Genomic DNA, 27,714 nt, shown 5'->3' on the forward strand with positions numbered 1-27,714 from the left:
CTGGCGGAGCTCCAGCCGGTCCCTCCGTGGTCTAAAGCCGGGGGAGGGTCTGAGGATGCTTGAAGAGGTTGTCGCGTGAGATCGTCAGGTAGCTGAGGAAGTTGCGTTGAATGCATTTTTTGTTGGTTCTGTGTTTTCTTTTGGAGAGAAGCAGTAGCAGCAGTGACTCCAATGGTCGGGCTCCCAGGGCCGGGCGGAGTGTCCGGCAGCTGGGGCTCGGCGGGGTTGGTGGGCGCATGTCCGTGGGCCGAGCAGCGCGTCTAGGAGGGGTCAGCGGGGTGCGGCGTCCAGTGGGCCAGGGGAGCCAGGGCGAGAGGGCCCCGTGGAGCCAGCTTCACTGGGGCTGGCAGCACCCGTGGGCAGGCAGGGGCCCAGGCTGGTGGTGGCGTCGGGCTGTCCTGGCACCGGGTCGGCCACCACGGCTGAGGGGCCCTGCAGGCTCTGGCCGCACACGTGGTGGTGCTTCTCCCAGTCCTTGTGCTGGCAGAAGGAGCCGCAGTAGCGTGCTGCGTTGCAGCCGCTGCACGTCTCGCTGGCCTTGCGCCCACAGTTCCAGCAGCTCTGGATTGGGTGGAGGAGATGGTCAGGGCTGGGCCACTCCAAATCCCCAAAGTCCCCAGCCCAGCTGCAGAATGGGGAAAGATACCGTCTACACAAATGGGCTTGGACCCAGCCAGGGTGTGAAGTGAGACCCCGTAGTGCTACAGCTTGTGGTGACCGTTGGCGAACATGGCCCCTTGGGTGGGGCATTTTGGGGGAATGGGCTCGCACCACTACATTGCACACCTTTAGCCCACCCAGAGAGGTTCATGCTGGGCTTACAGGACCACAGGGTCCTCACGAGGGCAGGGAGCCACTGCCCCTTCCCTCTCTTCCAGGCAGCCCTCCTGCCCCACCAGGGCTCCAACACAGAATGTAGGGGCCCCAGAAGAACAAAGATGGCCACGCTCCAACGTGGGGTGCATGGCGGGCCTGCCTCAGTCACATCCTTCCCCTACCATTGGGCTTCTCTACCAGCCGGCCACGTGCGTAAAAGGTGGGCAGGGACACTGGGGCAGGCCCAGGCTATGTGACAGAGAAGCAAACCTGCCATGGGGACAGGCCCAGGTGCCCATTTAACCGCCAAAGCCTCTTGGGCCCCAGCAGCTCCTGCTGTCCCTGGCTCACTCTGGCTCGGCCACGTCAGTCTCCTGCCGTCCTCACTCCGCCAGCTGTGCCTGCCCCCATCTGGCCTTTGTCCCTGCTGCTCCCTCCTGGGATGACACTGTTCCCTGATTCCTGCATGCTGGCTCACTTCCTCCAGGACTGCTCAGACGTCACTGCGAGGGGGCCCTGACTGACACCCCACCCTCCTTCCCACACAGGTCCATAGCCGGAAATGCTGCAGGCTTCACGTCAAACACCAGCATGATAATAACCTCACACCCTCCCGCGTGTGCACATGTGCCGGGAGCTGAGGAGGTGCTTTAGATGCCACCTGGGTCTTTACATCCTCCTCTTGCCTCCTGCTTCACAGGTTAGAGAGCATGAGCTCCGGTGTCTGCAAGCCTGGCTGCAAATCAAGGCCCTGCCACTTCCCTGGGCAAGCTACCCCCTCCCCCCAATGGGGACACCCATAGGACCCTTCTCACCAGGCTGTGTGGGTTCAAGAGGCCCTGAGAGCTCATGGGGATGCCAAGACGGCGCAACAGCCCTGGACCTGGACTCGGGGTGGGGTGTGGGGTGGGCACCTACCTCACTGGAGTCCTCCTGCTGGTTGACGACAGTGAGGGCATCCTCCGAGGCCTGCCGCCTGGCCTCGGCCAGGGCCCGCTCCATCTTGGCGCGCTCTGTGCTGATGAGCTCGTGGGCCTTCCGCTCGGCATCTGACACAGCTTTCTGCAACTCAGACATTGCCTGCCGCTTCACCTCATTCACCGCCTCCTCTGCAAAGGACATGTGGCCATGGTCACATGGGCCGGCCTACCAGGTCTCCTGGGCCTCCCGCTCGTAACCCTGGGGGCCGGGCTTGTGCATAAGGACCACATGCATCCCTGCATCGTGTGCAAGCATGGCCATGGAGCAAATCTCCAAGCTCATCTCCAGCAGTGTTCTCAAACTCCAGCAGCAGTGACAGATTTGATGCAGGGGGCCTGGGGAGGGCCCTAGAATCTGCATTCCCAACAAGTTCCAAGTGCTGCTACTGCTGGTCTTGGCACCCACTTTGAGAACCACAGCTGTATTGTTCTGCCCCACAGACAGTCTGCCTTCCCCTGTGGCCTGTCTGGATGCAATCCAGGGAATGCCTGGTCTAGGGCTCTGCATTGTTATTTCCCCCCCAAACCCTGTGATCTCCCCCACATTTACCACCTCTGCCTGTTCATGTCTGAGGAGTCAGTGCATTGTTCTTACTGTGACCAGAGCGTCTGCTCAGATGGCACCCTGCCCTCTGACACTGGGAACAATACGGACCCCTCTGCCCCCACTAAGCCAACCCTACAGCCTTTCAGGCCTGCCTCAGTTTACCTGGCAGTGCTGTTCTTGCAGCATGGTGTGAAGGAGGCTGGGGTGGGATATAAGGGGCAGAGATGGCCCTTGAGCCTTCTGTTCCAAGTGTTTGCACACTGTGTGCTGAGCTGCTGGCAATGCCAACTGCAGCCACCTGTCCCCATGTCACCACCCGAGCTCCACATGGTTGTCACCAAGGGTCCCATGAGGCCCTGCTGTGGGCCAGAGGGAGGTGAAGGGGACAGCCAAGGGAAATGAGGACCCGCCTCTCCCCGTCCAGGCCGCCTTCCTGCCTCGACCTGGGCGGCTGCTGCTGCCTGGCCCCTTAGCCTCCAACTCTGAGCTGGGACCCCCCACTCTGCTTTCAAAATCCTGAGACTGCCTCCCTCTAAATCATACTCTACACTGAATCTACCCCACGAATCCCAACATGTCGGGATCCTGCCTCTTCTCTGCACTGCCACCACCCTTGAGCCCGCCTCTCTCTCTCGCTGCCACAGGCTCTAGCTCCTGCCCAGCCTCTCCCCAAAGTCTGTTCCCACGATGCAATGAATGTCCCCCGCAGCATTCCCGTTGCCATGCTCAACACTACGCCCAGATTCCAGCTCTAAGGGCCTGTCTCGTATGTGTGTGTGTCTGTGCACACTCGTGTGCATGTTGGGCCTGAGGCCCTGCTTGTTTTACTGGGCATGGTGTTCCCTGGCAGGTGAGGGTGGCAATCGTCCTACCCTAGATACGAAATGCACCCTGACCCCTCCATAAGCCCCATCTGTGAAGCCCTGAGCTTGGGGCCAGGTGAGCCCCCTACCAGAAGCTCCTTGCAGAGAGGGCAAGAGGGTCTAGTCTAGGCCTGCAGGCCCCAGCTTCCGCCCCCCTGCCCCCACTCACCAGCCTTCCTCCAGATCTCCTCGGGCATGTAGCTGGAGAGGGTCCTAGGCATGAACTCCCGGTGCACGTCTGAAACACAGGGGCCGGTGTCACACACAGGACGGGGCCACAGGGCCATGTGTGAGTGTGTTCTTGGCGGGGGTCTGAGGTACTCATGGGTAGAAACACGATGTCAGTTGCTGGGCTGGGGGCAGGGCAGCGTCATAGAGGGGGATGCTCTGGACCTGACTGGGTGCTGGGCCCATCCTGAGCCCCTCTTGGTTCCCATGGCCATCACCCAGGGGATGAGTGGAGCCCACAGGACTCTGAGTCCGGGCTTCCTGGGGGGTCCAGGGCTCTGCGTTGTTCTCTCCCCCACACTCGCCACCTCTGCCTGCTCAGTGTGTTGAGCCACTGGGATTTGAGTCTGCTTCCTAGTGGGTCAGGCAGTGTCTTTGTACCTTTTTTCCCAGTGAAACTGTTTTGGGTGGTATTATATTGTAGTCTGTATGCGGGCCCTGCTCCCCACAGTCCCGGGCACCCTCCTCATGCGCCCTGCAGCCCCTGCACCACCCGTGCTGCTCTCTCTGCCACTCCCTCTGTCCCCTCCCAGCCCAGCACACACCTAGCTGAGACCCCTCTGCTCCTGTCGAGCTGCTGAGGGGCCGGGCGGTGGTGGTTGAGGGGCCCTTCTTGGTGTCCTCAGCATCGCTGTAGCGCCGGACCCAGTGGTTGAGCTCCTCGCGGTCAGCCTCCTGGCACCGGCGCAGCACGGTGAGTGACCGCCGCGTCTTCTCGGCCATGTCCATGATGCAGTTCAGGAGCTGTGGGCGGTGGGCGGGCAGCCTAAGCATGCAGGGCCCTTTTCCCACACTCCTGGGCCTTGGCCAGGCCACTGTCCATGAGGTTTGGCCATGAGGGGCGGGGGCTTAAGTCTTTGTATGGGGCCCTCCTTGCAAACCTTAAGGTGCAGTCTGCTCCACGGAGCAGATGTGGCCAGCACCTCTGGGACCACACCTTCTGCCTAGCTTTTCCCCTAAAAGGAAGCAGGGCCAAGGATGAACCTGGAAATGGTATTGAAGAGGTCCCACCCCTACACCAAGTGACCTTCCGGAGACTCTGCAGGGGCAGAGGAGGGAAGGTTCTGAGGGGCGGACCGGGAAGTGGAGGGTGGGCTGAGATGGGTGTTCCCCTTACCCCCATGCTCCCAGGGCCCACTCTCCCCAAGGCCTTGCCCCATGCCCCCCAGGTGGGCATAGAGCAAAGGGGAGCCCACCCGAGCCCTGTCCCCACAGCCCCACCGGTTGGGCGGACTGTGGCACCTGTGCCCCGGCCCGGACACTCACATTGTTGAGGTGCTTCCACTCCTCAGCCCACTCGCGCTCAGTGAGCCTGTGGTCGATCACTTCCTCTGGCCGTGACCCATGGACCACTGCAGGAGGAGAGGGGACACTCAGGCCCCACCCCATGCTCCCAGGCCCTACCCCACACTCCCCCAAGCTCCGCCCTGGGCTAGGCCCTCCATAGGCTGTGCCCACCCGGGTAAGATGGGGAGGGTGAAGAAAGGAACAGGCCTGGCCTCTACTGAAGGCTTGAGAGTAAAAGACCCATGTCCTCAATCCTTGCTCTGGCTTTGGCCACCCTTCCCCTACCTCCCTACCTCCAAAACCCATTGTTCTCACTCTTTCTGCCCTCTGCTGCCAACCAAGCCAGACTCAGACTTCACTTCTGGGGTCCCACCCTGCTCAGAAGCTCTCAGGGCCTCCGTGTGTCCACTGCCTGGCTTCAGCCAGGCTTTACCGGTTCCTCTCAGCCAGCTGGACTCCTATGCATGCATCAAAGCCCAGGTTTCGAGCCCTTCCTCCTCAGTAGCTCTGGACCCTCAGAATTTCTTAAGTTCCATGTGACCCAGCAAGTGCTCCAGCTTATCTGCTGGGTCTCAAGTGAACCAGTCCAACTGTGGTCTCCTGGGAGACAGGGGGCTCAGGAAGCCAGTCGTCCTGACGATCATTCCCTATGGGACCTGGGACCCTCATTTTCCCTCTCCAGGCCTCAGTTTCCCTACCCCACCTATCTCAGGGGGCGTGAGAAGACTTTTAGGAGGCACATTGGTGGGGAGAGCCCGGGTATAAGCAGTTCTGCGCCAAGTGCTCTACACCTTTTTCATCCCTGCATTGACCTTGAAGGAGGCTCTGCTGTCATTTCCAATTTACAGAGAACTCAGAGAACTGAGAGAATGGAGGCTGCTTAAGGGGACGTGTTTGCCCAAGGTCACCCAAGGTCAGCCTGAGCAGAGCTGTTCCTTCAGCCACTGGCTGGTATGGCTCCAGGGACTGAAACAATTGTTCCCCCAATCAGAAACAGAACCATCGTGAGCTGTGAAATGAGCACAAGTGCAGCAGCACCTGTCCCCACGACGGCTCCTCTCACAGTTTCTGACCTACCCAGTGCTCTTGCCCCCACTGTTTTGGGTGCCTATGTTGGGTGATGCAGTGCCCATGAATGCTTTTGGGTTAAGGTCTCTCTATGTAGGCTTTCTTCAGCTCCTAAGGGTCTTCTGGACCCACAAACTCAAAATGCCTCTCCAAATTGCCGAAGGGGTGGGAGGTGGCAGCCACAATCCGCTGTCCACAGCCCTGCCCCGTTGCCCGTGGAGCCAGAGCTTTCGCCAACGCCCCAACCAAAATAGTGGCTGAGATCTGCCCAACAGCTGGTGTCTATTTTTGCATTAGCAGAAGCGGGTGGGGATAGCACCTGCCTGACCCGGCCACAGGGAGCCAGACACTGTCACCTGCTGCCTGGGCCGGGGCCCTGGAAGCTTCTGCGGGGTGGGGGCGAGGAGACGGCCTTGTCTGGAGTGAGGCCTCTGCTGACCCTGCCTCTGGGCCCCCTTTCCGTGTCCTGGGCCTCTATCTTAGAGGCTGCTGTTTCTAGGCTGTCCCCCAATACTCTGGGTAGGAGCTGGTCCTGTCCATCTCTTTGTCCCCCAGGGATGGTCAGTGGTCAGGCAGATGTGGCCAGAAGACTTTGGGCATGTCAGTTATGATCTCTGGGCCTCAGTCTCCTCGTCTGTGATATGGTGTGCTGACATATCACACATATCTGAGAACACGTCACGGCCCCCTTTAAGAACGGAGTTAAGGAGACAATGCAAGCAAGAGGTGAGTGCTCCACCCTAGACTTTTTCCCACTGCAGTAGGTCCTCGGGTTACGTCGGAGATCCGTTCCCACGGCGCGACATAACGTGATTTTCGCCGTAAGTCGGAACTCATCTACATAAGCACCTACGTGGCTCACATGGAGCACATACACAGCAGGAATGAAGTGAAACAGTAAAAAAAAAATGAAAAGAAAGATAACAATTCATGACCTTTACTTGTGGTAAATAAATAAGAAACATAAAGCACATATGTACATACGTCAAAATGATGGAACTTTTTTTTTTTTTAAATAAATACTGTAAATGGGAGACGGCGACGTAACCATGAAACGACGTACGTCGAGTCCGACGTAACCCGAGGACTGCCTGTAATATCTATAACAGCTGGCCACACAGCCCCCACTTGCACTGGATTAACTCCCTCGGTCCTTACGCGACCCTGAGGGTGAGACTCCTGTTAGAGCCCGCCAACGGAGGAGGAAACGGAGGCACAGAGGTCATGTGACCTGCCCAAGGGTGTATCACAGGGCGTCCTCGGAGCTCAGAGGAAAGGCAGTCCCCAGCCCTGGCGCTCACCATGAAACCCCTGCTCCTCCCAGTGCCCACGCTCTCATGAATTTGGTGTTTTGGTGTTTGTTGTCATCCCGCTTCAAGAGCAGGATGGGCATGTGTGGTCGGTGGGCCCAGTGAGAGCTCCTGAGTCTTCGGGGGCGTCTGCTTTCCCTCAGGGGGCCCAGCCATGCCTGCGGGAGTGCCTGGGAGGCAGGGGCTGCAGCTCCTGTGACTTGGGGGCCCCACAAGCTGGAACTTCCCATAAACGGGTTCTCCTGGCTGGCCTGTGCGCCGCAGGAAATAAGCAACTGGTCATTCAGTTGCCAAATATCGCTCTCGTATGTGGTCTTCATCCAGGGCTCCTGGCTCAGTTCCCAAACCCTTGGAATTTCCTAAGCGTAGAGAGTGATACAGGTGTCTTTTCTCAATGTTAATGAGCTGCCTTTAGAACAAGATGAGGGCTGGTTGCTCAGAGAACCAACCGTGGGAGTAGAGGGCTGAACGTTTAGTCCACCCATGACCTCCGGGTGGGGAGAGGGGCTGGAGGTTGAATCAGTGATTTACTCAATCGTGCCTAGGCAATGAAGCCTCCGTAAAACCTCCAAAGAAGGTTTGGAGAGCTTCTGGGTGGACGAAACTCCTCACCCTTTCCCCATCCCTTGCCCTCTGCATCTCCACCTGGCTGTTCCTGAGTTGTAACCTTTTATAATAAACAGGTAATCTAGTAAGTAAATGTTTCTCTGAGTCTGTGAGCCATTCTAGTAAATTAACTGAACGCAAGGTGGGGGTTGTGGGAACCTCTGATTTATAGTCGGTTGGCCAGAAGCACAGGTGACAACCTGGACTTGTGACTGGCATCTGAAGGGGGTGGGCAGTCTTGTAGGACCGAACCCTTAGCCTATGGGACCTATGCTGTCTCCAGGTAGAATGTCAGAATTGAGTTCAATCGCAGGACACTATGCTGTCATCCAAGGATTGCTTGATGTTGTGTGGGAAGCAGCCCCCGATGTGGAAATTGGGTCCAGGAAGCTAATTTATTGCCCTCTCTCTGCCCCAGCTGCAGAGCCTGGTGGCCTCCCTTTTCTTGTCTCTATAACGAGATGACACACCTGTTCAGGGGCCAAGGGCAAATTGAGTGGCTCTAGGTCCCCAGGCCCCATACCCGTCTGTGCTTGCCTCTGTCCAGTCAGGGCCCCAGGACAGGCACACTCACAATCATGCCCCCTGGGAGGGAAGGGACCTTTTGGGCCCTGAGGGTGAGGATGTTGAACTGCCCCCCAGATGGAGGTCCGGGAAAGATGGCTCTCCCTCAGAAGCTTCCGGAACCCAGCCAGGGTGGGGATCCCCTCTGTGCCCTGGGGCCAGTTCCCCACTCACATCCTTTCTCTACACCCATCTCCCCTGCGTTTTGACACATACACACAGTGGCTCTTGAATGCTCTCCCCACACACAGGTGCACGTGTGCTCCTACTAACATGCACACACATGCCAACCCCTGCCCCCAGAACACTGCTCACTGAGTTGCCGATGGCGCTCCCGAAGCTCCCGGGGGTCAGGGTGGCGATAGGAGTCACGGGAGTGGTGGGCCAAGGCCATGTCCTCAAGGCGGTAGTGTGGCGGCGTGGGGTGCGGCAGCCCATTGCTGGGGCTGAAGCGCTGGGCAGGGCTCAGGGTGCACGGCCGTTTGCTGAGGGGGTCAGGGTGCAGCGGGTCGCGGTCTGACCCATTCTCTTTGGTCCTGGCCAAGAGAGTGGGCAGGAGGTCAGTGGTCACAGAACCAGGAGCCGTGGATAGAAGTCCAAGCAGGAGAGGTGAGGGAGAGAGAGGTGGTGGGCACAGAGAGAAAGAGTAAGGGGGAGACAGGGAGAGATGAAACCAGTCCACTGGGGACCCAGCCTTGATTCCCGCTCCTGGTGTACCGGCTCTGGGGCCTAATGGTCATGAAGTCTGAACGTCTGTTGAGAGAACGAAGAGAGGGGGACACCCTCTCCTGGCAGCAGGACAAGCACCCATCTCTGTGACCCAGCAGTGAAGGCCAGCCCATGTGCCCGGGTACCTCAGGCTCCTGGGCACTTGGGGTCCACATCTAGCACCAAGAGAATCGCCATGGAATTCTCTCCAGACTCCCCTCCTGCCTATCCCCTTGTCCCCCCAGGGGGACATCTGAGTCCTCAGGAGACCTCCCCACAGCCTGGCAGGGCAGCCTCTCTGAGTCAGCCTGGGCAGTGGCCTTGCAGGTAAGGCTGAACTTGACCAGCTTGCTCACTCGCTGCGGGCAATAGCATTGACCCCAGTTCTCTCAGCACTGGAACGAGGGTGCCTGGTGAGCTGTGGCACCAGAGCCAACTGGTCCCTTCACTGTCTCCCTCCCCGGCCACAGACACCCCCAAGTACCTGTCAGGTGTCCTCCTCTTGCCGTTCTCATTGACTTCCAGCAGGAGCTCCGAGGAGTCAATGGGGGAAGAGGCGTTGGCATCCAGCAGGAGCTGCTCGTGCTGGGCCAGGTACTGGGCAGGGGTCTGCTTGGCCAGGCGGGCGCAGTGCAGGAGTTCACGCTGCAGCAAGGGCAGGTTTGCCTGTGGGGAGGACACAGGGTGGGCGTGGGCTCACTGACGATGGGGGTCAGGGCACAGGGTGCACAGGCTTGCTCTGATGCCAGGCCGGGAGGCTGACGGCCAGCCTCACTGTGTGACTTCGGGCGAGCGCAGCCTCACTGTGTGACTTTGGGTGAGGCGCATGACCTCTCTGGGTATCAAGTTCCTCCACTACAACCTGGGTACGAGGGCAGGCAGGAAGGCTAGGTAAGAGTGTGCCCCCTCCACCCCCAGGGAACACAGTGATTTGGGGTACAGGGGATCTGAGCCCAGATCCTGGTCTCCCAGGCTGGGGCTTCTCCACTTCACTGAGCTCCTTCCCACGGTGGCATCTGGAGAAGGCGAGGAGAGGACCATGATGACGGCTCCTTGCCTGCGCCCATGGAAGCAGGCACCCGATCACCCACTGTGTGGAGAAGGAAACTAGGGCTCTGAGCGAGGAGGTGGGCAGCCCTGCACACAGCTAACTACAGATGGAGGAGCTGGGAGCAGGACTCCAGCGTGTCTGCTCTGGACCCCCATACGTGCTGATGGGAAGCCCCTGCACAGCCTTGAACAAAGCTTGGCGTTTGGGCTACACACATCAGTGTGCAGTACCACTCTGAGCAGCCACATGTGTCACTGCCCGTGGCTGCACCACCCATGGTCCTTACAACCTTCAGGGATGGGCATTGTGACTGGTCCCACATTTATGGGTAAGGACACTGGGCACAGAGTGTGGAGTGATACGTGCGGATGCACAGGATTCAAATGCAGATCCTGCCTGTAGCAACTATGCCCTCCTGCCTGTGCCCTTGCCCTGGCTCTGGGGCCTCCCAGAATGCCCTGCCGGGTGGCCAATGGGCTCCTCATGTGCCTTCCAAAGAGACTTCCCAGAGCCACTGTGGTGAGTGGGGTTGTGGGGGAGGGGGTGGCAGGCTGGATGGAGGCCCAGCAGCAGGCCACTTGGGAGAGCCCGAGTTCTAAGTATTTGTAAATAATTACAATTCCCCAACTTTCTCATGGCGTTTCAAAGCTGCCACACAGCCTTCTCCTGCCTCTGCCTCCCCAGAACCCAGCAGCACACCCGGACCCAATCAAGCAGCCGATGCAGTTTTGTCAAGCAGCGCCGGCTGCCAGGTCTGTTTTTCTGTTTGGATAGCTGAACGCGGGCCAGCCCGCCATCTGGCGAACATGTTAGGAGCATGAGCTGGGGAAGGAGGTCCCGGGAGGTCTGAAGACGCCAAACATCCTCCTCTCCCTGGCTGGCCCCTCCTCTCCCTCGCAGCCTCCCTTTGGCCGGCCGGCAGGGCGGGACTGCACAGGCACCGGCTGGTCGCTGTTGGGGTGGTAGAAACATCTGGATTCTTGGCCGGCTGGGGCCAGCTGGGAGCCGGGACCACGGGTGGAGGCTGGCTGGGCGGGGCAGCCTCTTCCAGCTTCTGGAAAGCCCCAGCACTCAGCCATGCACAGCGTTGAGCTCAGGAAAGGGTGCAGGGGGCCCAGGGTCCTTGGGTGGGGGAGCAGGGACCCCAGCCCAGAAGAAATGGGTAGAGACTGTGGAAGGCCATCACTGGCAGATCCCTCCAGGCAGCAGTTCCCATTGTGTCCCCAAAGGCCCAGGTGCCAGGGAGGCCTCACCACTTTGGTGCTGGACAGACTAAACTGGTGGCAAAGATCTTTGGACCTGGACTCTACTGTCTGAATGAAGGTTCTGACGCTGCAGAAAAGCCTGGAACTGCCCTCTTCACAGATGGGAACTCTGTTTCAGAGGGAAATCAGTGTTTGCAAAAACAACCACAATAACGGTGTTAGTGGAGCTGACATCTTCCACAAACAGCATGCCCGTGGCCAGCACCCCCTGCTTTGCCGTGTGACCTTGGGGAAGTCACTTAACTCCTTTGGCTTTTGCCTCATCTGCAACTGGAGCTGTGAACAGCACCTGCGCCTTCCGTCCTGGACGCGAAGGGCTCCTGTGAGCTTCTTATGAATTAACTCCTCCATGCCAACCCGTGAGGTGGCTGTCCCATCCCCCGTGACGGGCAGAGGACTGAGGCCAGAGTCTTTCCGAAGCCCATGGGTGGAGCTGGGGGTTGAGCCTGAGCTGCATTCTCAGCCAGAGTTCCTGCCTCTCTGCAGTACGATAGCTCCAAGGGCCCCGCCGTCGGGTACCGCACGCTGCCCACACAGTGGGCCTAATGCACCATCGTACCCGAGAAGGTCACGGAGGAGGTGACACAGTGGGTCGGGCAGGGGGCACTCCTGCTGGGATCCCCCACAATGCTCTGGGTTTTAAAGGGGCCAGAGCTCCTACCACAAGGAGGATAGGGGCTGCTCCCCGGGCAGGACCATGGGGACAGGCCAGGGCCTTGTCAACAACCCCCGGAAACAGAACTGGCTGCCCCCCAGGAGCTGCATGTCAGTGAGAGGAATGGACTGTGTCCTTGACAGTCCTGTCAACCCAGGGCTCTGGGTGGGATCCCAGGCCCCCGGTGCTGCAGGCAGGTCGCTCACCCTATAGAAAGAGCAATCTAGGCACAGAAGCCCTAATAGCATAGGAGAGCTGCTGTGGACAGAGGGGAAACTGAGGCAGAGAGATACCTCAGCAGGCCGTGCTAGGCTGGGCATGTCCTGTCTAGCGCCTCATGGGGGTGTGTCAGGGAGGATGCTGGGGTGCAAGGCACAGTGGGCATTGGGCAAGGCCTGGCTGGGGAGAGCAGGGGACGCGGATGTTGGCCCTACCCCTGCTCCTCGGATAAACAAGGGCAGCTGACGCGGGCGGGCTGGACATCTGCTGTAAATATTTGATCCGACAGAATAAGCAGGCGCACTGTGTCCCCAAAGATGGGGAGTGGTGGAGTCAGCAGTAAGTTGAAAGGAGGAGAGAGAAGGGAAGGGCTCCTAATGAATTGCAAATGACTGCCAGATGGGCCCAAACCCTGCTCCATGCCAGCAGCCTCTTTGTCGCCAGCTTAGGAGTGTGAGCTCAGTGGGGTGTGGGCGGAAGGGCAGGAAGGAGAGAGGGAGGGAGGGTGTAGATGTGGGGGCACAAAGTGGGGTTCCCTTGGCAAGGGACTGCAGGGAACAAGGTGTGGGTCTGGGACATACCCTGTAAAAGCAGGGGGTGTTTGGAGTCTGATGGATCCAGGTTCCAGCCTTGGCTCCATCTCTCCACCAGTGGGGGAGACCTCAGGGCCTCAGTTTCCCCACCTGTTAATCAGGAACTATGCCTGTGCCACCCCTCCTTACAGAGATCCTGGGGGCCAGCAGGGGCGGTGTTGAAGGTGTTTTGCAAAGCATGCCTTGTCTGCAAAACATTTTTAAGTCCCCAGATGACAAAAGTCAATTCTTCACGTGCATTGCTTCATGCAATCTTGCCAACAGCCTGAAAATGATTCCCACTTTACAGCTGCAGAAAATGAGGCATGGAGGGGTGAACCAGCCTGGCCCAGGCCAACAGGGGCTCAGCTGCAGGGGCAGGGCTCAAACCTGGGAGTGTCTCGTCTGCTCTGTCCTACCAGGGCCCGGTCGTGCGGTGAGCAGGGCCCACTCTGGAAGCATCTCAGAGGCTGGGAAATGAGAGCCCCAGGGAACCCTGACCTCAGGAGGTGCACGGCAGCAAAGGGTCATGGGGTCAAACACTTTTGGGAATTGTTTCCTCTTGGCCCTTCTGGGAGGGGGTGATCCTCGTTTAGGGGAGTGAAGACTCCGTTGTAACACGGTCTAGGCCTGTGCTTGTCCTTGTGGAAATGTAGGTACTGACTCAGTGGGTCTGGGTCGAGCCCAGGAACCTGCATGGCTCATAAGCCCCTGGTGCTGCCACCAGATACCAGCTATTCCTGCTGAGAGGCCTGGTCCGTTGTTTATCTTCCATGTTTGACCACACGACGTCCATTGTTTATCTTCCATGTTTGACCACACGACCTTTTTTTTTTTTTTTTTTTACATCTGACAGCATTCATTTATCTATCCACCTTTCCACCAACATACCACCCACCATCTGTCTGTCCACCCACCTGTCCCTCCATCTGTCCTCTGTCCCTTCCCCCTCACTACCCCTCAAACATAGCAGGCACACCCTTCTCCAGAGCCTTTGCACATGCTTGGAAGGCTCTGTGCCCTGCTCTCCACCGGGGTCCCTCCCTCCCCTCCGCAGCCCTCATCATTTGCCCCTTCTTGTGTCACACATCACAGAATTTATAGCTATTGCTGGTTGGCTGTCTCCCATCCCACCAGGCCATTGGCTCCAGAAGGGACTGTGTCTGCTGTGCTCACTGCTATCTCCCTGAGCCTTGCACAGTACCTGGCACATATAGGTGCTCAAAAAATAGCTGTACAGTAGACAAGTGTCTTTGGCCAATACTATATAATAAAAGGCTAATATGCAAATTGTCCCCTCAGGAGTTCGACCAGGAGTTCGTTCTCTTGCTATGACGTGCTCTGGCCACCAGGGGGCAGCGTGGAACATGCCAGGTGACCAGCTGTGGTGGCTGGGCACTGAGAGAGTGAGGGAAGGAGGAAGCAGGAGGCGGGGAGGCTGGGAGGCGGGGAACCTGATTGGCCCTGATTGCTGGCCAGGCCTAGGGACCCTAACCGTGCATGAATTTTGTGCACCGGGCCTTTAGTAAATAATAACAGGACTGATTGGAGAGCTTTCTTACAGCACTGGGTTTGGTGGCCCACTAATCCGGTCTGGCAACTAGTCAGAGCTGTTCCCTGGGTACTGGATGGCTGAGCATGATGCCTGGTCAGAGCTGGCAGAGAATGAACTTGGGGCTCCTGGGGGAGGCCTTGGCACGAGGGAGCAGGGTTTGCTGTTACCTTCAGGAAAGGGATGACAAATGGGCGCAGTGGGAAGTTGGTGGCCTCCTGAAGCTTGGAATGAAACTCCTCAATGGTCAGTGTAGAGTTCTGAGGGGAGAAAACCACCACGCATCAGCCCAAGCCCCGTCCACCCAGCCCGAAGAGGGCAGGAGGCCCGAGGGCTGGGCACGACCCAGTATCCCCGCGTCCCCGCTCAGCAGCCTCATCCTCTGTGGCCATGCTGCCCCACTCACCACAAGCCCCAGCACAAGCGTGCGGACGCGTTCCCCGATCTCTGGGGAGATGTCGCTGCCGAATTGCTGCAGGGTGGTGAGGAAGCGCTTGAGTTTGCTGAGCTGCCGTGCCCCGCAGGCTGGGGGCAGGTGTTGTGTGGACAGTGAGGCTGTGGATGAGGTGGCTGGGCCATTGCTGAAGCCGTTGGGCGTGGATGGGGTGCCGTTGATGGCTGTCGGCGAGTGGCTGCTGCCGTTCATTACTGTGGGGGGAGAGGGGAGTGAGGAGCACAGCAGAGAGCCAGAGTCCCTGCCTGGAGTCACAGGGACGCCATGGGAGCACCACACCCTTTACAGATGCGTAATCTGGGGCCTGGAAAGGTGGAGCCTCGTCCCAGGTCTCAGTGAGTGGGGGCTGCTTGGTCAGACCCTCCACACCCAGGGGGGACGCCAGGCATACACCTAAGGCTGCTCAGTGTCTGCTGTGAACAGAGGGGCTTCTCCACTATTAGGGACCTGCTGGCCCACTTCCCCTCTCCTCGGGGGAGACCCCTCCTCCACCCTCCTCCACCATGACAGCCCTGCGAGGTGCCCACTCTCAACAGGTGCCATCGCCCACACAAGGGCTCCAATCCCCGTGTTGATGGGACTCGGGTGGGGCAGAGGGACCCTGACACCCCAGGACAAGTGGGGCTGGATCCTGGCGGGGGAGCCCCTGGGCCGGGTGCTGTTGCGCAGGCTGTATGTGGAGAACCAGCAAGTTACCTAAGGGACCCACATGCTCACACTGCAGGGCCCCAGGAGCAGGGCTGTGAGTTACCCAGGCCCTGGCGGCATCATCCAGGGTGTCCCAGGGCTGGCAGAGGCCAGGGGTGCTGGGAAATGGTCCCAGGACAGGACTCCTCCCTCAGCCTTGGGTGACAAGCTCTCACACTGGAGGCGAGGGAGCCCTCTGTGCCCGATCACCCGCATCCCTGTCCCCTAGCCTCAGAAACCCTAGCGATGACCACTGGGGTCTACAGAGAGGTCAGAGGTCACAGGCTCCCAGGGCCCTTGGTAAGGGTGGAGGGGACTCGGGGTGGGGAAGCTGGATATTTCTGGGAGGCCTGAGGCTCAACTGCTAAACCTGGGAGCCACTCACACCTTGCATCCTTGGCTACCACACCGGCACCTGCTCCAGGCGGCTCACTCTTGTTCTTACACTCAGCCCCTTGTATGCTCATCTGCCTGCTCCCTGTGGGCACTCCCTGCACGGGGGTTGGGAGTGGGCACCCTGTCTGAGGCCCTATACCACCTGCACTAGCTTAGATGGGGGTGAGACTTGGGGCCTGGCCTTGGTTTCTTTATATGCAAATGACCCCTGGCCCAAACCAGGGGTGGAGCTTCCCCACTCCACAGTGCTGGGCCCCTCTGCTCCGGCTTCTGCCGCTGATAGAACCACGGTTGTTCTTCTACCCATGGAAGGAGCCAGAAACGCTTGGCCTTGATTGCTTTCACATGTGGGTGATCACTCATCAATAACTGGCCCCCACTTAGCAGAAGTTCGGAAACCGCTGATGAGGCAGGGCTGACACAATGCGCGTGGAAACCTGTCTGCCTCCCTGGTCTGGATGATCGTAGGAGCGCCTTCTGGACCCTAGAAGTGACACCAGCTCTGGAATAGTCCCGCAGGGAGGTGCGCCTTGCTCAGCCTTCCCGCTCACTCTGGGATGAAGAGAGAACTCCAAACACAGGACAGGAAGAGGCCCCGTCCTCCCCCAGTCTGAGGCATCATCCAGAGGACCCTTGGACAGACCAGAAGACTCCACTGTTGTGCTAATTTTCTGTCTCACCAGCGAGCTCCAGCCAACCCCACGGCGAACCCTGACACACACACACACCCTGGTCAAGACTGATGACAGCCACCAGCGGTCACACCAGCCAGGCCGGGAGATGGCCCCCTGCCACGGGAGACCTCTCCGCGGTGGGGGGCTCATTCCGAGTGGCAGAGTTGGGCTATCACCTGGGGTCTGGACCTTCCAGAGGCTTCTAAGATGTGTGGCTGTCCATGCTTCCTGGGTTCCCACCCACGGCCCCTGGCCCAGCCTGGGCCCAGCCTCCCTGCAGCTCCCTTACCAGCCTGCCCTCGGTGCCTGGGTCCTCCCGGAGGCCTGCTTGCCCTCGCTGGCCCGTGCTCCCTCCCTCAGGCTGCCGGGCAGTCTCAGCAGCTTGCTAAAGAGACGCCGAAAATAACCCCCGGCCACAAGTGCTTTCATTCCACAACAGGTGTGTTACTAAGTTAGACCGCACACGTGTCCCCGGCTGAGGTTTGGGGGCACACACTAGCACCCCCGCAGCTCCCCAGCCCTGGGCCTGGGCGGGGGTCAGGCTGGGATGATGAACCAACAAACAGCCTCCCTGCCAGCCCCTCTCCCCGCTGCAGAAGCAGCTCTGGGGCTGGGAATCACACCGTCCCGATAGCGCTGCAGCGCAGCGACGGCCGGACCCAAGAGCAAGGCCAGGCGTCACAGAATAATGGCGAGGAGGACCACGCATCACAGGACATAAATAATGCACAGTCATTGTGTCACCTCCTCTTGGAGCCGGGAGCTACATGGCAGCCACGCCTGGGCTGCGCAGTCCAACCGGCTTGCAGTGGGTGCCTGTCCTGATGCTGGCTGACATCACTCTGAGCATCGCTCCATGAAAACTTCCTGTTATGGACATTGGCCGTGGCCTGAGCACTTTGACGGCAATGTCCACTAGTGACCATAATGTCCCCTGAGCACCCAGTATGTGCCAGGCCTCCCGCCGACTCCACCAGCAGCATATGACGACTTCTAGGTGGGGAAACTGAGGCACAGATGGTGGTACCTGCCCAAGGTCGCCCCACTGGGAAGAGGAGGAGCTGGGATTTGACCCAGGCTGGGGTCTGCCCTTGAGCTGCTAAGCTACGGACTTGCATTGACATTCTACCTTCTCACAACTCTGGGATCGGCCATATCCGCCCTGTTTTGTGGATCGGGAAAAAGGAACACAGAAGGTGTCCACCTGCCTAACGTCACACAAGTCGTGAGGAGCAAGGCTGGGAGGTGACTGTGGGTCTGAGGACTCCGACTGCTCTGCTCTCCTGGGCCTGCCCCTCGGACCTCTCCTCAGACCTCACTGACATGCAGACGCAATAGTGGGTTGTGTAGGCAAGTGGGGTCATCGTCAAGGCCTTCCCAGGCAGAGGGTGCGGGTGAGGACCTCCTGCGAGGCCTGTGGTTTTTGTTATTTTACTTACAAAGACAGACCATAGACCATTTTAAGCAGCCATGAAAACGGCCGTGGGGCAGGGACATCGCAGGCCCGTCCTCTCGATCTGTAAGCAAAATAAGAAAAACACTCTGTGAGGAAGCGGGCCACGGGCAGGTGGCTCTGCCCCGCGGGGTGTCTCACTCGGCCCCTCCCCTCTCTGCTTTATGACAGCAGTTTTGGGGATTGGGACTGTCACCACCTTAGGCCAGTCATTCCCTTCTGAAGGTCTCAGTTTTCTCTGTTACATGATGGGGCTTGATTATGGGATCTCTTAAGGACATTTCTGGTGGGGCCTTCCAGGGGCCTATAAGAATTCTGGCATCTCTATCTGCACGAGTGGGGTACCTGGGTCTTAAAATGTTCTCTTCCTGGAAGGTGCCTGCTCACCCCACTCAGCACCATCCTCAAGGGGCCCGGAGCCTGAGCTGACTTATGAATCAGGGCTAGGGGTCTCCATCGACAGACAGCCCAATGATGGTTCCGAAACGAAGCCCAGGACCGAACTGCCATGAGGGGAGGAAGCACCAAACAGGAAAGAAGATTTGATTTGTTTGAGTTGGAATTAGTGAGTGGAGGCCAGAGGAGACAGGCTATGCTGCTGTAATCAGAAAGTGAGCCCCCTGTCACATGGGGTAATCAAGGGCAGGCTGGAGTGTTAGCCCTTTGAGGGTCCTCCCAGCTGCAGAGTAGCTCCTTACATTCCTTCCCAGAGTTCCCTCAGCCCCCCTGTCCATCTCCCTAGCCACACCACAGCTTCAACTCCAAAATGAATTTGTGCCTAGGGCGGTCACTGGGCAAGAAAACCACAGCCCTCCAGCCCTGGTTCAAGGTCAGCCTCTGGTCAGCTTGGCTCACAGGCTGGTCCCAGGGAAGCTGGAGAGACTCTTGGCAGGAATCCGAGGCTGAGCACAGAGGCTCCGTCCATTCAGGCTGCCACCAGCCAGGTGCGTGGACATGGTTAACCACCCGCTTTCAGGGAATTCTTCGGTAGGGAACAAATCTGAGGCCACCTAGAGGTGGCCTGACACCCAGATAGATGGCCCCAGCAGCCCAGTGAAACTAAAGCATCAGCTTAGAAAAGAATTACTTGTCTCTTATGACCTCTGTGCTCTAAATAGAGCCGGGACCTCGAATCCAGGAGCGTGAGCCCGCAGTGGTGGGGGCGCATGGGGATGGGAGGGTGTCAGGGGAGCACCCTGAGCCGCACACAGGCCTTCTGCCCACACGCACACCTGTTCACAGGCCTCCTGCAAGCACACGGGGGTGGTGTCAGCTGACCTTAGCCCTGTCCCCAACCTGAAACATCTGGTTCCCAGACCATTGCTTTCTGGAACATGGGCTCCTAGAGAAAAGTAGGCTGAGGGAGACGCATGTGCCCATGAGCCTCAGAGCCTTGGCCTGACCGTCAAGTGTCTGTTGGCTTCTCCTGCTTGGAACCGAACACAGGGGTCGCCTAAGACCATCAGAAAACATATATATAATTACATATTGTTTTTGTGATTAATCACTATGCTTTAATTATGTTCAATTTGTAACAATGAAAATACATCCTGCATATCAGATATTTACATGACGATTCATAACAGTAGCAACATTACAGTTATGAAGTAGCAACGAAAATAATTTTATGGTTGGGGGTCACCACCACATGAGGAACTGTATTAAAGGGTCGCGGCATTAGGAAGGTTGAGAACCACTGCCTTAGGTGGTGGCCCATGGCCTTTCCTTGGGAGCTGCTGCTGCCCTGCAGGAGTAATTCCTTTTCTCCCTGGCTGAGGTGCAGGCTGTGACGTTAAATACAACTCACGCCCCCCCCCCCTTTCTACCTACGGGGCCCTGACGGGGTGGCAGCTGTTGAGTAGATGGAGATGCTGCCTGCGTTCCAGTCAGAGGTGAGGACTGACTCTGCCAAAAGAGAGGGCAGGTGACCAGGCAGCCAGTGCCACGCAAGAATTGTGTGTGAGAAAGCCCAGCCTCTGGCCCCTTCTAGTGTGGCTGACAAAGGCAGACACGGACCTGTGGGCTGAGAACTGTGGAGTGAGAGCCCGCTGCCCTGGGCCCGTCCTGGGGCAGGAGGCAGGGCTGAGGACCTGTTCCAGTCTCTGTGATGCATGGGGACCCTAGCTAAGACCTGCTAGAAAGGGGGAGCCGGAACCTTCTGTGCCAAGCGAAGGTGTAGGGAAGGGTATTGGCCACTCAGCTCCTACTGTGTGTTGAGATGTCCCTGTTTTCAGGCTGCCACACATGGCAGCAGGTGATAGCACTCCATTTATCAAACTGAGGCTCGGAGGGTCAGGAGACTGGCTTAAGCCAATATCCTACAAACAAGGGGCCGAGCCTGACCCCACAGCCAATGCCTTTTTCCTGAGGGAGGCTGGGCCACGAAGCTGGGGCCAGCCTTGGGTGGCAGACCCAGTGCCCTTTGTGTCCAGACATAGAGATCTAGACCGGCCTTGTAGTTCACCCCACGCTCTGGGCAGAGCTATGGGTCCTGGCTGGAGGCAGCAGCTCTTACTTCTTAGCCCCGTGAAGACCAGGAGCCACAGGCTAAGGAGTCTGCGGCTCCTGCCACACCAGAGAGGCTTCATTTGGGTTTCAAAGCTTGGGGAAGGGTCCTTAGGTGTGGAGGTGGTACACAGATTCTCTCCAATGCCCATCAGAAACCCTTAGGACACACTGCTAAGCCCCTGGCCCAAACCTGAGGATTTCCTTCCCAACTGTTCAGGACTCCAAATCACTGAGTCCCCAACTTCTCTGACTCTAAGGAACAGACTCCAGCAGTGGTGGTGGGTTCTGGAGGACCCAGAGCTGCTGTGAGGGTCGAGACACTCAACCTGGATGTACCCAGGGCTGGCGAGGCACTGCCTAAGGGTCTGTTCTACCCACCACATTGCTGGCAGCTGAGACCCTGCTGACCCCAGTTTCTGGCCAACCTGCACCCCCCACGGGGGCCTGGCTGCAGAGCCCCTGGTATTAGAGCCCGTGGGGAGCTCCTCTGAGACCAGAGCCGCCTCTGCTGGCTCTCCAGCAGGGCGCAGGCCTGACTGAGTTCACCTGCACTCCCGTAACCTGCTGTCTGACGGGGAAGTCCCGACCCTCTCCGAGTTCCAAACATAACAGCCAACTTTGATGGAATGTTCACGATATGCCGGCCACTGGGTAGGAACTTCTATTAACTCACTTGTCTGCACAGCAGCTCAGCGAGGCAGGGGCTATAGCCAGCTCTGCTGTATAGATGAGGAATATGAGGCCCAGAGAGGTTGTGTAGCTCACACAAGGGCCCACAGTTACGAAGTGGAAGAGTTGGGATTTGAACCTCAAAGCTTGGCCTCAGCCATGATGGACCCTCCCTTTCAAGGGCCCAACGGTGGATGTTTAAGGGCATAGGAACCGGAGCACCGGCTCTATTAGCATGAAATGAGGTTTGGCACCTCAGCAACTTCAAGGGCCCAGAGATCTCTCTGCTCTGCCCCATGTGGTGCCCAGCCTGGAGTTACTCACTTGTGTGGGGTGTGAAGGAGGAGTGCCGTGTGGTGCCCTGGGACGCAGAGGGTGGAGGGGGCGGCATGCTGGGGGGCGTGGACCGGGGCTGTGTCTTCACCTCCGCGGGGGAGTCAGGCATGGCGGCAGCCTTCTTCTCCTTCCTGTCCACTGCTGTGCCGGGGTGCGGGGTGCGGGAGGGGAGAAAAGAGAAAGCCAGTGAAGCAGGCGGAGAGGGGAGGGGGCAGCGCCTCCCCAGCCACACCTCGTGCCTGGGAAGCCCCGGCCCCCAGCAGCTGGGTTTGGGACTGTGCTGCTGGAGACCCAGGTGGGGGTTACCCAGCTGGACCCAAGGTGGCTCCGTCTCTGCCCACAAAGCCAGATCCGGCCCCAGGGCCTGGCCAATCCCAGATAAGCCCCAGGTGTGTTCACAGGTGGCTGATATCTCACCCACCTGGGACCAGAGGGTGGGCTTGGGTCAGCCCATCTCAGGTAGGCTGCAAGAGCCCTAGGCTGGCCAGCACGGGGCTTGGATCCTCCCTGGGCTGGGGGGGTGGGCGCTCTGGTACTGCGGACCCGGGAGTCGGGCGGCACCCACTGAGGCAGCCTCCACCAGCACTTCCTGAAGGGCCTGTTCAGATGCACATGCCGGCCTCCCCACCCCCATTTCTGATTAAGCCGGTGTGGGGTGGGCACCTGTGTTTCCATCAGGGCCCCAGGTGAGGCTGCTGCAGTGGGTTGAGGCCCCATTCAGGCTGGAATGGGGGTCTTCCAGGAGACATGGGGTGGTGGAAACTCCTTTTTTAAAAAAATATATTTTATTGATTTTTTACAGAGAGGAAGGGAGAGGAATAGAGAGTCAGAAACATTGATAAGAGAGAAACACCAATCAGCCGCCTCCTGCACACCTCCCACTGGGGGTGTGCCTGCAACCAAGGTACACGCCCCCGACCGGAATCGAACCCGGGACCCTTCAGTCCGCAGGCCGATGCTCTATCCACTGAGCCAAAACCGTTAGGGCAGAAACTCCTTTTTTTTAATTTTTTATTTTTTAAATATATTTTATTGATTTTTTACAGAGAGGAAGGGAGAGGAATAGAGAGTCAGAAACATTGATAAGAGAGAAACACCAATCAGCTGCCTCCTGCACACCCCCTACTGGGAATGTGCCCACAACCAAGGTACATGCCCCCGACCGGAATCGAACCCGGGACCCTTCAGTCCGCAGGCCGATGCTCTATCCACTGAGCCAAACCGGTCAGGGCCAGAAACTCCTTTCTAATCATCTCCTGGCCCTGGGCAATTCCTGGGAGCAGCCAGGCTGGGGACATGGTCAGTTTCAGGCCGGTCTCGGTCTGCCCATTCAAGGTGTGGTCTGTAGCTCAAGGGTTGAGGCCCTGGAAACTGTCAAAAGTCCTATGTGGTCTGATGCTCTGCTAGGGGCCAGCTGTGTGGAGAGAGGGTGGAAGTGGCAAAATGAAACCTGGGTGGGGCCTGAGCTCCCGGCCCCACAAAGCAGGACCCAGAGGAAAAGGCCTCTGAGTTACTCTGGCCAAACACACAGACCCTGAGCCAGCAGCTGCCTGGGCATTCTTTGCAGGTGGAAGGGGGTGAGCACTGGACCTCCCGCTCCATCTTAACACAGGGTCAGCCAGGGCCCGCCCGTGTAGGCCACAAAGACCTGGAAGCAGAGGCTGGGATTTCGGATGGCCCAGCTGCTCAGGGCCGTGGAGGTGGACCTTCTCTACCTGTTATGTAAGGAGGCGCAGCCCACCCTGCCCTGAGCTTGTCTTGCTAACGCTGATGGGGTCTCATCCAGAGCCAGGGAGATGGTGGGGCAGAACCGCCATCAAGGCTCAATGCCCTTAGCAGTCACTGTGTGACTACAGTTCTTTTCCCTCTGCTCTCCCCCCATTCGCCCCTTGCTCAGGGCAGACACATAGACATGTGTGTGTGGGGGGGTGGCCCGCCTCTGGGGATGGTGATTAATAATGCTCACAAATGGCATGACCATTATCTCATGCTCAATGCCGTGCAAACCTCCCTTCATCTCTCCCTACCTCCCCCTCACAGAGAGGAGATGCCCACACGTCCGCAGCACCAGGGAGGGGCTCTCACAGTCCTCCACACTCCAGGGCCCCGGGGGGTGAGAGGGAAGCCCCCACCCTGCTGGGCCCATGGAGGGAAGCAGCCAGAATCAGCCGTCACCCAGCCTCGCAGCACCTGCTGTCCACTCAGCTGCAGCCGCTGGCCTCCCTCCCGCCGGGCACCCCGCTCCCCCTTCCCCACAGCCAGCCTGTCAGGAGGCTGATGGCTGGGCACATGTGCACTGCAGCTGTGGGGCCCGTCAACACCATGCCTGGCTGCAGGGCCGGTGGCCAGTCCCTGGTGACAACCAAAGAAGGCAAGTGTGGCTGGCCGCCGTGGGCCTTGGGCCACCCCTAAGGGTGCAGGCTGTCCTGGCCAGCCCTTCATCTGACCAGGCCACCCCAGGGCAGGCAGTGCCACCAGCATGCTTGGAAGGGTGTTTCGGATGCCAACCTGGGACACGGGCCGCAGGCCTGTTCTGACTTTCCAAAGCCCTTCCACACTGGGGCTTGGCGGAAGCCTTAGAGACTAAACAGACCAGAAAAGCCGATAAAGGAAAACCCCGTTGGGGAGGGCCACTCAACGTACTGACACTCCTTACACGGAGCTTGTTAACAGAACCCTCAATGGTCAGAGAGGCGGAGGAAGGGTCCAGGCAGGACAACTCGGCACGTCGCACTGTCTCCACAGCCCGAGAGCGGGCTCAGGATACACTCATGCCACAGTGCCTGCTGGGACTCGAGGCTGGAGCAGGCAGAGCTCCGCTGGTGCCCAGCAACCTTGGGTGAAAAGGAGAGGGAGGCAGACGCAAGGCCATCTGTTTGCGTAGGAGAGGAGGCAGGTCCTGCTCTCGGCACTGGACAGTCATCACTCCTTTTATTCTCACCAAAACCCTGTTTCGCAGGCACAGAGCGGTGCAGTAATCTGCCCAAGGGCACACAGCAAGTATGGGTGCCTCCCTGCAGTCACATGGGATTGCAGGGTTTCGTGGTTGTCACCCACAGGCACCCTTCTCCTTTTTGAAGAGGCATCACGTTGCCCCAGCTCCTGCCTGGACTGTGGGTCCTGAGCATGCTAGACCATAGGTGTGCCACACGGGATCTCATGAGTCTTTCTCGAATCTTGTTTGAGTCCTGGCTCTATTTCCCTCCGGGCAATGTGACCTAGGGCAAGTTACCGCATCTCCGAGCCTCCATAAGGGGCAGCTGGAGGCTCGATGAGATCAGGTGAAGCGTCTGCACATAGGAGCACTCAGTGAAATGCGGCAAAGGGTTATAGAGCAACTCATGTGCTGGGTCCCTGCTCTCGGGCTCTCCGCAGCACAGACCCCGCCTCGGGAAGGAGGAAACGACGGGTCTCAGTGCAGAGCAGAGGTGGTGTGGAGATGAGGAGGACCAGCACTGTGGGCCAGGAACAGAGCACAAAGGCCAGAGGCGAGTGCTCAGGGCCTCTGGTTGCACAGAAAAATCGGGAAGGAAGGCCAGCTGGGGCTGGGCTGGTGAGCGTAGATGCCTGCACGGCAGCGGGAGCCACTGAGGGCTCTGCACGCAGCTGGAGCGGGTCTGGAGTGCGCACCCGGTTTCTCTGGCCTAAACCCCTTCAGCGGCTTCCCTGCACATGGGCTTCACCAGGCCTTACCTGCAGGGCAAACACAGGTGCCTCTCTACACTCTAAGGAGCCACCAGACAGGGGTAACTCTGTTCTCCCTGTGCTGGCTTCCTGCTCTGCCCCCCTTCAAGGCCTCATACTGAGCTAAGGCTGCTCGGGGTCCCCCCAGACTCATTGGGAGGCTCAGACCCCCAGCAGCTCTCACACGACCTTCCTGCCCAAGGCAGCCAGCGTAGGGACGTCCAGGAGGGACCCTGTGCCCATAAGCCAGTGAGAGCAGGAGCGGCCGGGGTATGGGGGGAATGGGAGAGTCCAGGGGAGGGCCCTACTGTTGGCTTCTAGGTGCCAGTGAGAGGGCCACCCTTTCCCCGTTTCCCACCAAGGCTGCTGAGGGGCCAGCATGAGCCGGCTCAGAGGGCAGAGCTCCCACAAGTTCGAACCACCACCCGTAAACCTGGGCCAGCCCCACAAGACACTCGTTCTCTCCCCATTCTTTGTCCCCTCCCTCCTCCAGTGTCCACTCTCAGGTGTCCTCAGACCCAGTCGGAGCTGGGCTCGTGCCCTGCACGTCCACACAGCGTCCCCAGAAAGCGCTGTCAGGGCCCAGGTGTTGGCTCTCCAAGGTCACCAGCCTGTGAGAGGCAGACCAAGGCCTGCCCTGGCCATCGGACCCCTGTGCTTATCCATCTTCTGACGGGCTGTCCCCACCCTCTACAGGGGCTTTCTTTGTTGTCTTTCCCATCATGGATGCACAAGGGATGGGGGCCTGCTGGCTCCTGAGTGGCTGGTGTCTTGATATCGTCTGAGTGTGCAGGAGCCGATTCACGACATTCTAGTGAGAGAGAGGGGAGAAGGTGGGCAAAAGCGCCCTGTCCTCTCCAGCCCCTGGGATCTGGGCTTTCTGCTCCAGTTCACGGTCAGATCTCCCCACCCCCTGCCTGCTGCTCCCAGCACTAAAGAACATTCCCAGACCCTGTGCTCCCAGGGCCCGAGGGACTCCCTGTGTCTTTCCCAGACGGGTATCCAGTTCCCAGCGAAATGTCACTAATCCATCGACAGAGGAAGCAGCTCTCCAAGGCCAGGCAGAGTTGGTGGGAAAGAACACGGAATGTGCCGGAACAAGCCACCCCATCCATCACTGTCCGTGTCTGCCTGTGGTTCCCAGCCCACACTGCCTGGCTGAGAACTGGCCATCGACCAGGGCTCCCAGCCCTGGGGTTCTAGAACCCTCTGCAGGAGGAGGACCTGCTAGCATCAGCACAGCTCATTTTCCCGGCTTTGCCCTCCTTGAATCCACGTTGCTGCCAAAATAACAAGCTCCCGCTTTGATCTTTTGTAGTCTGATTCCTACTGCTACCTCATTTGACCCTCACGAAAGCCGTGGGATGTAGGAAGGCAGCAGGTAATGACAGGTAACCTGCCGCAGGCTCTTTGCACAGGCACCAACAAGTACTGACAGAAACAACAGGTAATCTCAGCTGTTGCTGCCTCAGGCCCTTTGCACGGGGACTGACAGGCAACAATGCCAGGGCCCTGCCCTAAGCACCCTGCACGAACCACCTCATCTTGTCCCCACAGCAAGCCTGTGAGGTGAACAGGTGAAGAAACTGAGGTACAGGGTGGGGAAGACGTGAAGCCAGGCTGCCTGGCCCCAGAGGCCACTCTTTTGTGGGGTCTTGGGACAAGTTCCCACACAGAAACTGAGTAGGTGCTGCTCCTGGGTTGGGCACAGCCCCCCCCCCCCTCCATGCCCCTCTCCAGGAGCTGACCTGCAGGCAAGGGTTCCTGAGGTCCATGGGGGGCTGGGGAGGGGCCCTGAAGGTTTCAGCCCCTCTCAAGTCCCCAGCATAACAAAGAGGCCGGTCTCAGAAGTACGGAGTGTGTGAGCAGAGCCTTTTCCAGGGCTGCCGGGTAAGCTTGGTGTGGGGGGCCCTGCACCGGAGGAAGGACACTGTGCCCGTTTCCTCTTCTGTAACACAAGCAGGGACTCTGGGCATCTGCCCAGCCTCAGTCTCCACATCTGTAAGTAGGAGTAGGAGTAAGGAGAGAGCACTCAGAGCAACATGCAATCACAGTGACTCTGATGGTGGCGAGGACCAAAGGAAACCAGCGTGTAACCGTTGTCCAGTCATTTTCCTTTTGCATCTTGCAAACATTGCCTCTTCCTTGCAGGAAAGTGCAGATGAGCAAAAGGAAAGGAAGCCCCTCTGCGAGGTTGTCTGGCCAAGGCTACCCTCACCACGTCCTCCACAACCAGGTGAGACTGACAAGCCCGTACCCACCATCCCCTGAGAGGTGAGGCTCTGCAGGTGGGTGGGGGGCAGAGCCAGGAACCGGCCCCCGTCTCTGAATGCCCAGCTTCTGCCTCTGTGGGCAGCGGGCCACTACCTTAAACTCCTGCCAAGGTAAACCTGTCTGTTCGACTTTCTTGGGAACCGGAGTGGGAAGTGCCCTCTAAGGCACGTTTCCTAAGACGGGTAAAGGTGGCTGCCTGTGTCCCAGCCAGTGCCCTTGAGAGCACCCATGGTCCTCTGTGACTGGCTGTCCCCTTTGCCCTCCCCTCCCACACTCCGCCCTTGTGTG

The 27,714-nt window shown here is 58.7% G+C and overlaps 1 protein-coding gene across 1 annotated transcript in view; it reads right to left on the reverse strand.

Annotated features, from left to right (window-relative positions):
• Positions 1 to 209: 209 nt before the first annotated feature.
• CBFA2T3 (CBFA2/RUNX1 translocation partner 3) overlaps positions 210 to 27,714 on the reverse strand; it is a 55,418-nt gene continuing 27,913 nt past the window's right edge. The window contains exons 2-12 of the mRNA XM_006097355.3: positions 21,457 to 21,606; positions 17,942 to 18,019; positions 14,698 to 14,939; positions 14,462 to 14,551; positions 9,462 to 9,643; positions 8,585 to 8,805; positions 4,701 to 4,786; positions 3,980 to 4,178; positions 3,376 to 3,444; positions 1,735 to 1,925; positions 210 to 561 (exon numbers count right to left, since the gene is read on the reverse strand). Coding sequence (XP_006097417.1) covers positions 271 to 561; positions 1,735 to 1,925; positions 3,376 to 3,444; positions 3,980 to 4,178; positions 4,701 to 4,786; positions 8,585 to 8,805; positions 9,462 to 9,643; positions 14,462 to 14,551; positions 14,698 to 14,939; positions 17,942 to 18,019; positions 21,457 to 21,577 — 1,770 coding nt within the window. The 5' untranslated portion in view covers positions 21,578 to 21,606 and the 3' untranslated portion in view covers positions 210 to 270. The remainder of the gene's footprint in view (positions 562 to 1,734; positions 1,926 to 3,375; positions 3,445 to 3,979; positions 4,179 to 4,700; positions 4,787 to 8,584; positions 8,806 to 9,461; positions 9,644 to 14,461; positions 14,552 to 14,697; positions 14,940 to 17,941; positions 18,020 to 21,456; positions 21,607 to 27,714) is intronic.

This window comes from Myotis lucifugus, unplaced genomic scaffold, assembly GCF_000147115.1.
Source record: "Myotis lucifugus unplaced genomic scaffold, Myoluc2.0 scaffold_198, whole genome shotgun sequence".
NCBI lineage: Eukaryota > Metazoa > Chordata > Mammalia > Chiroptera > Vespertilionidae > Myotis > Myotis lucifugus.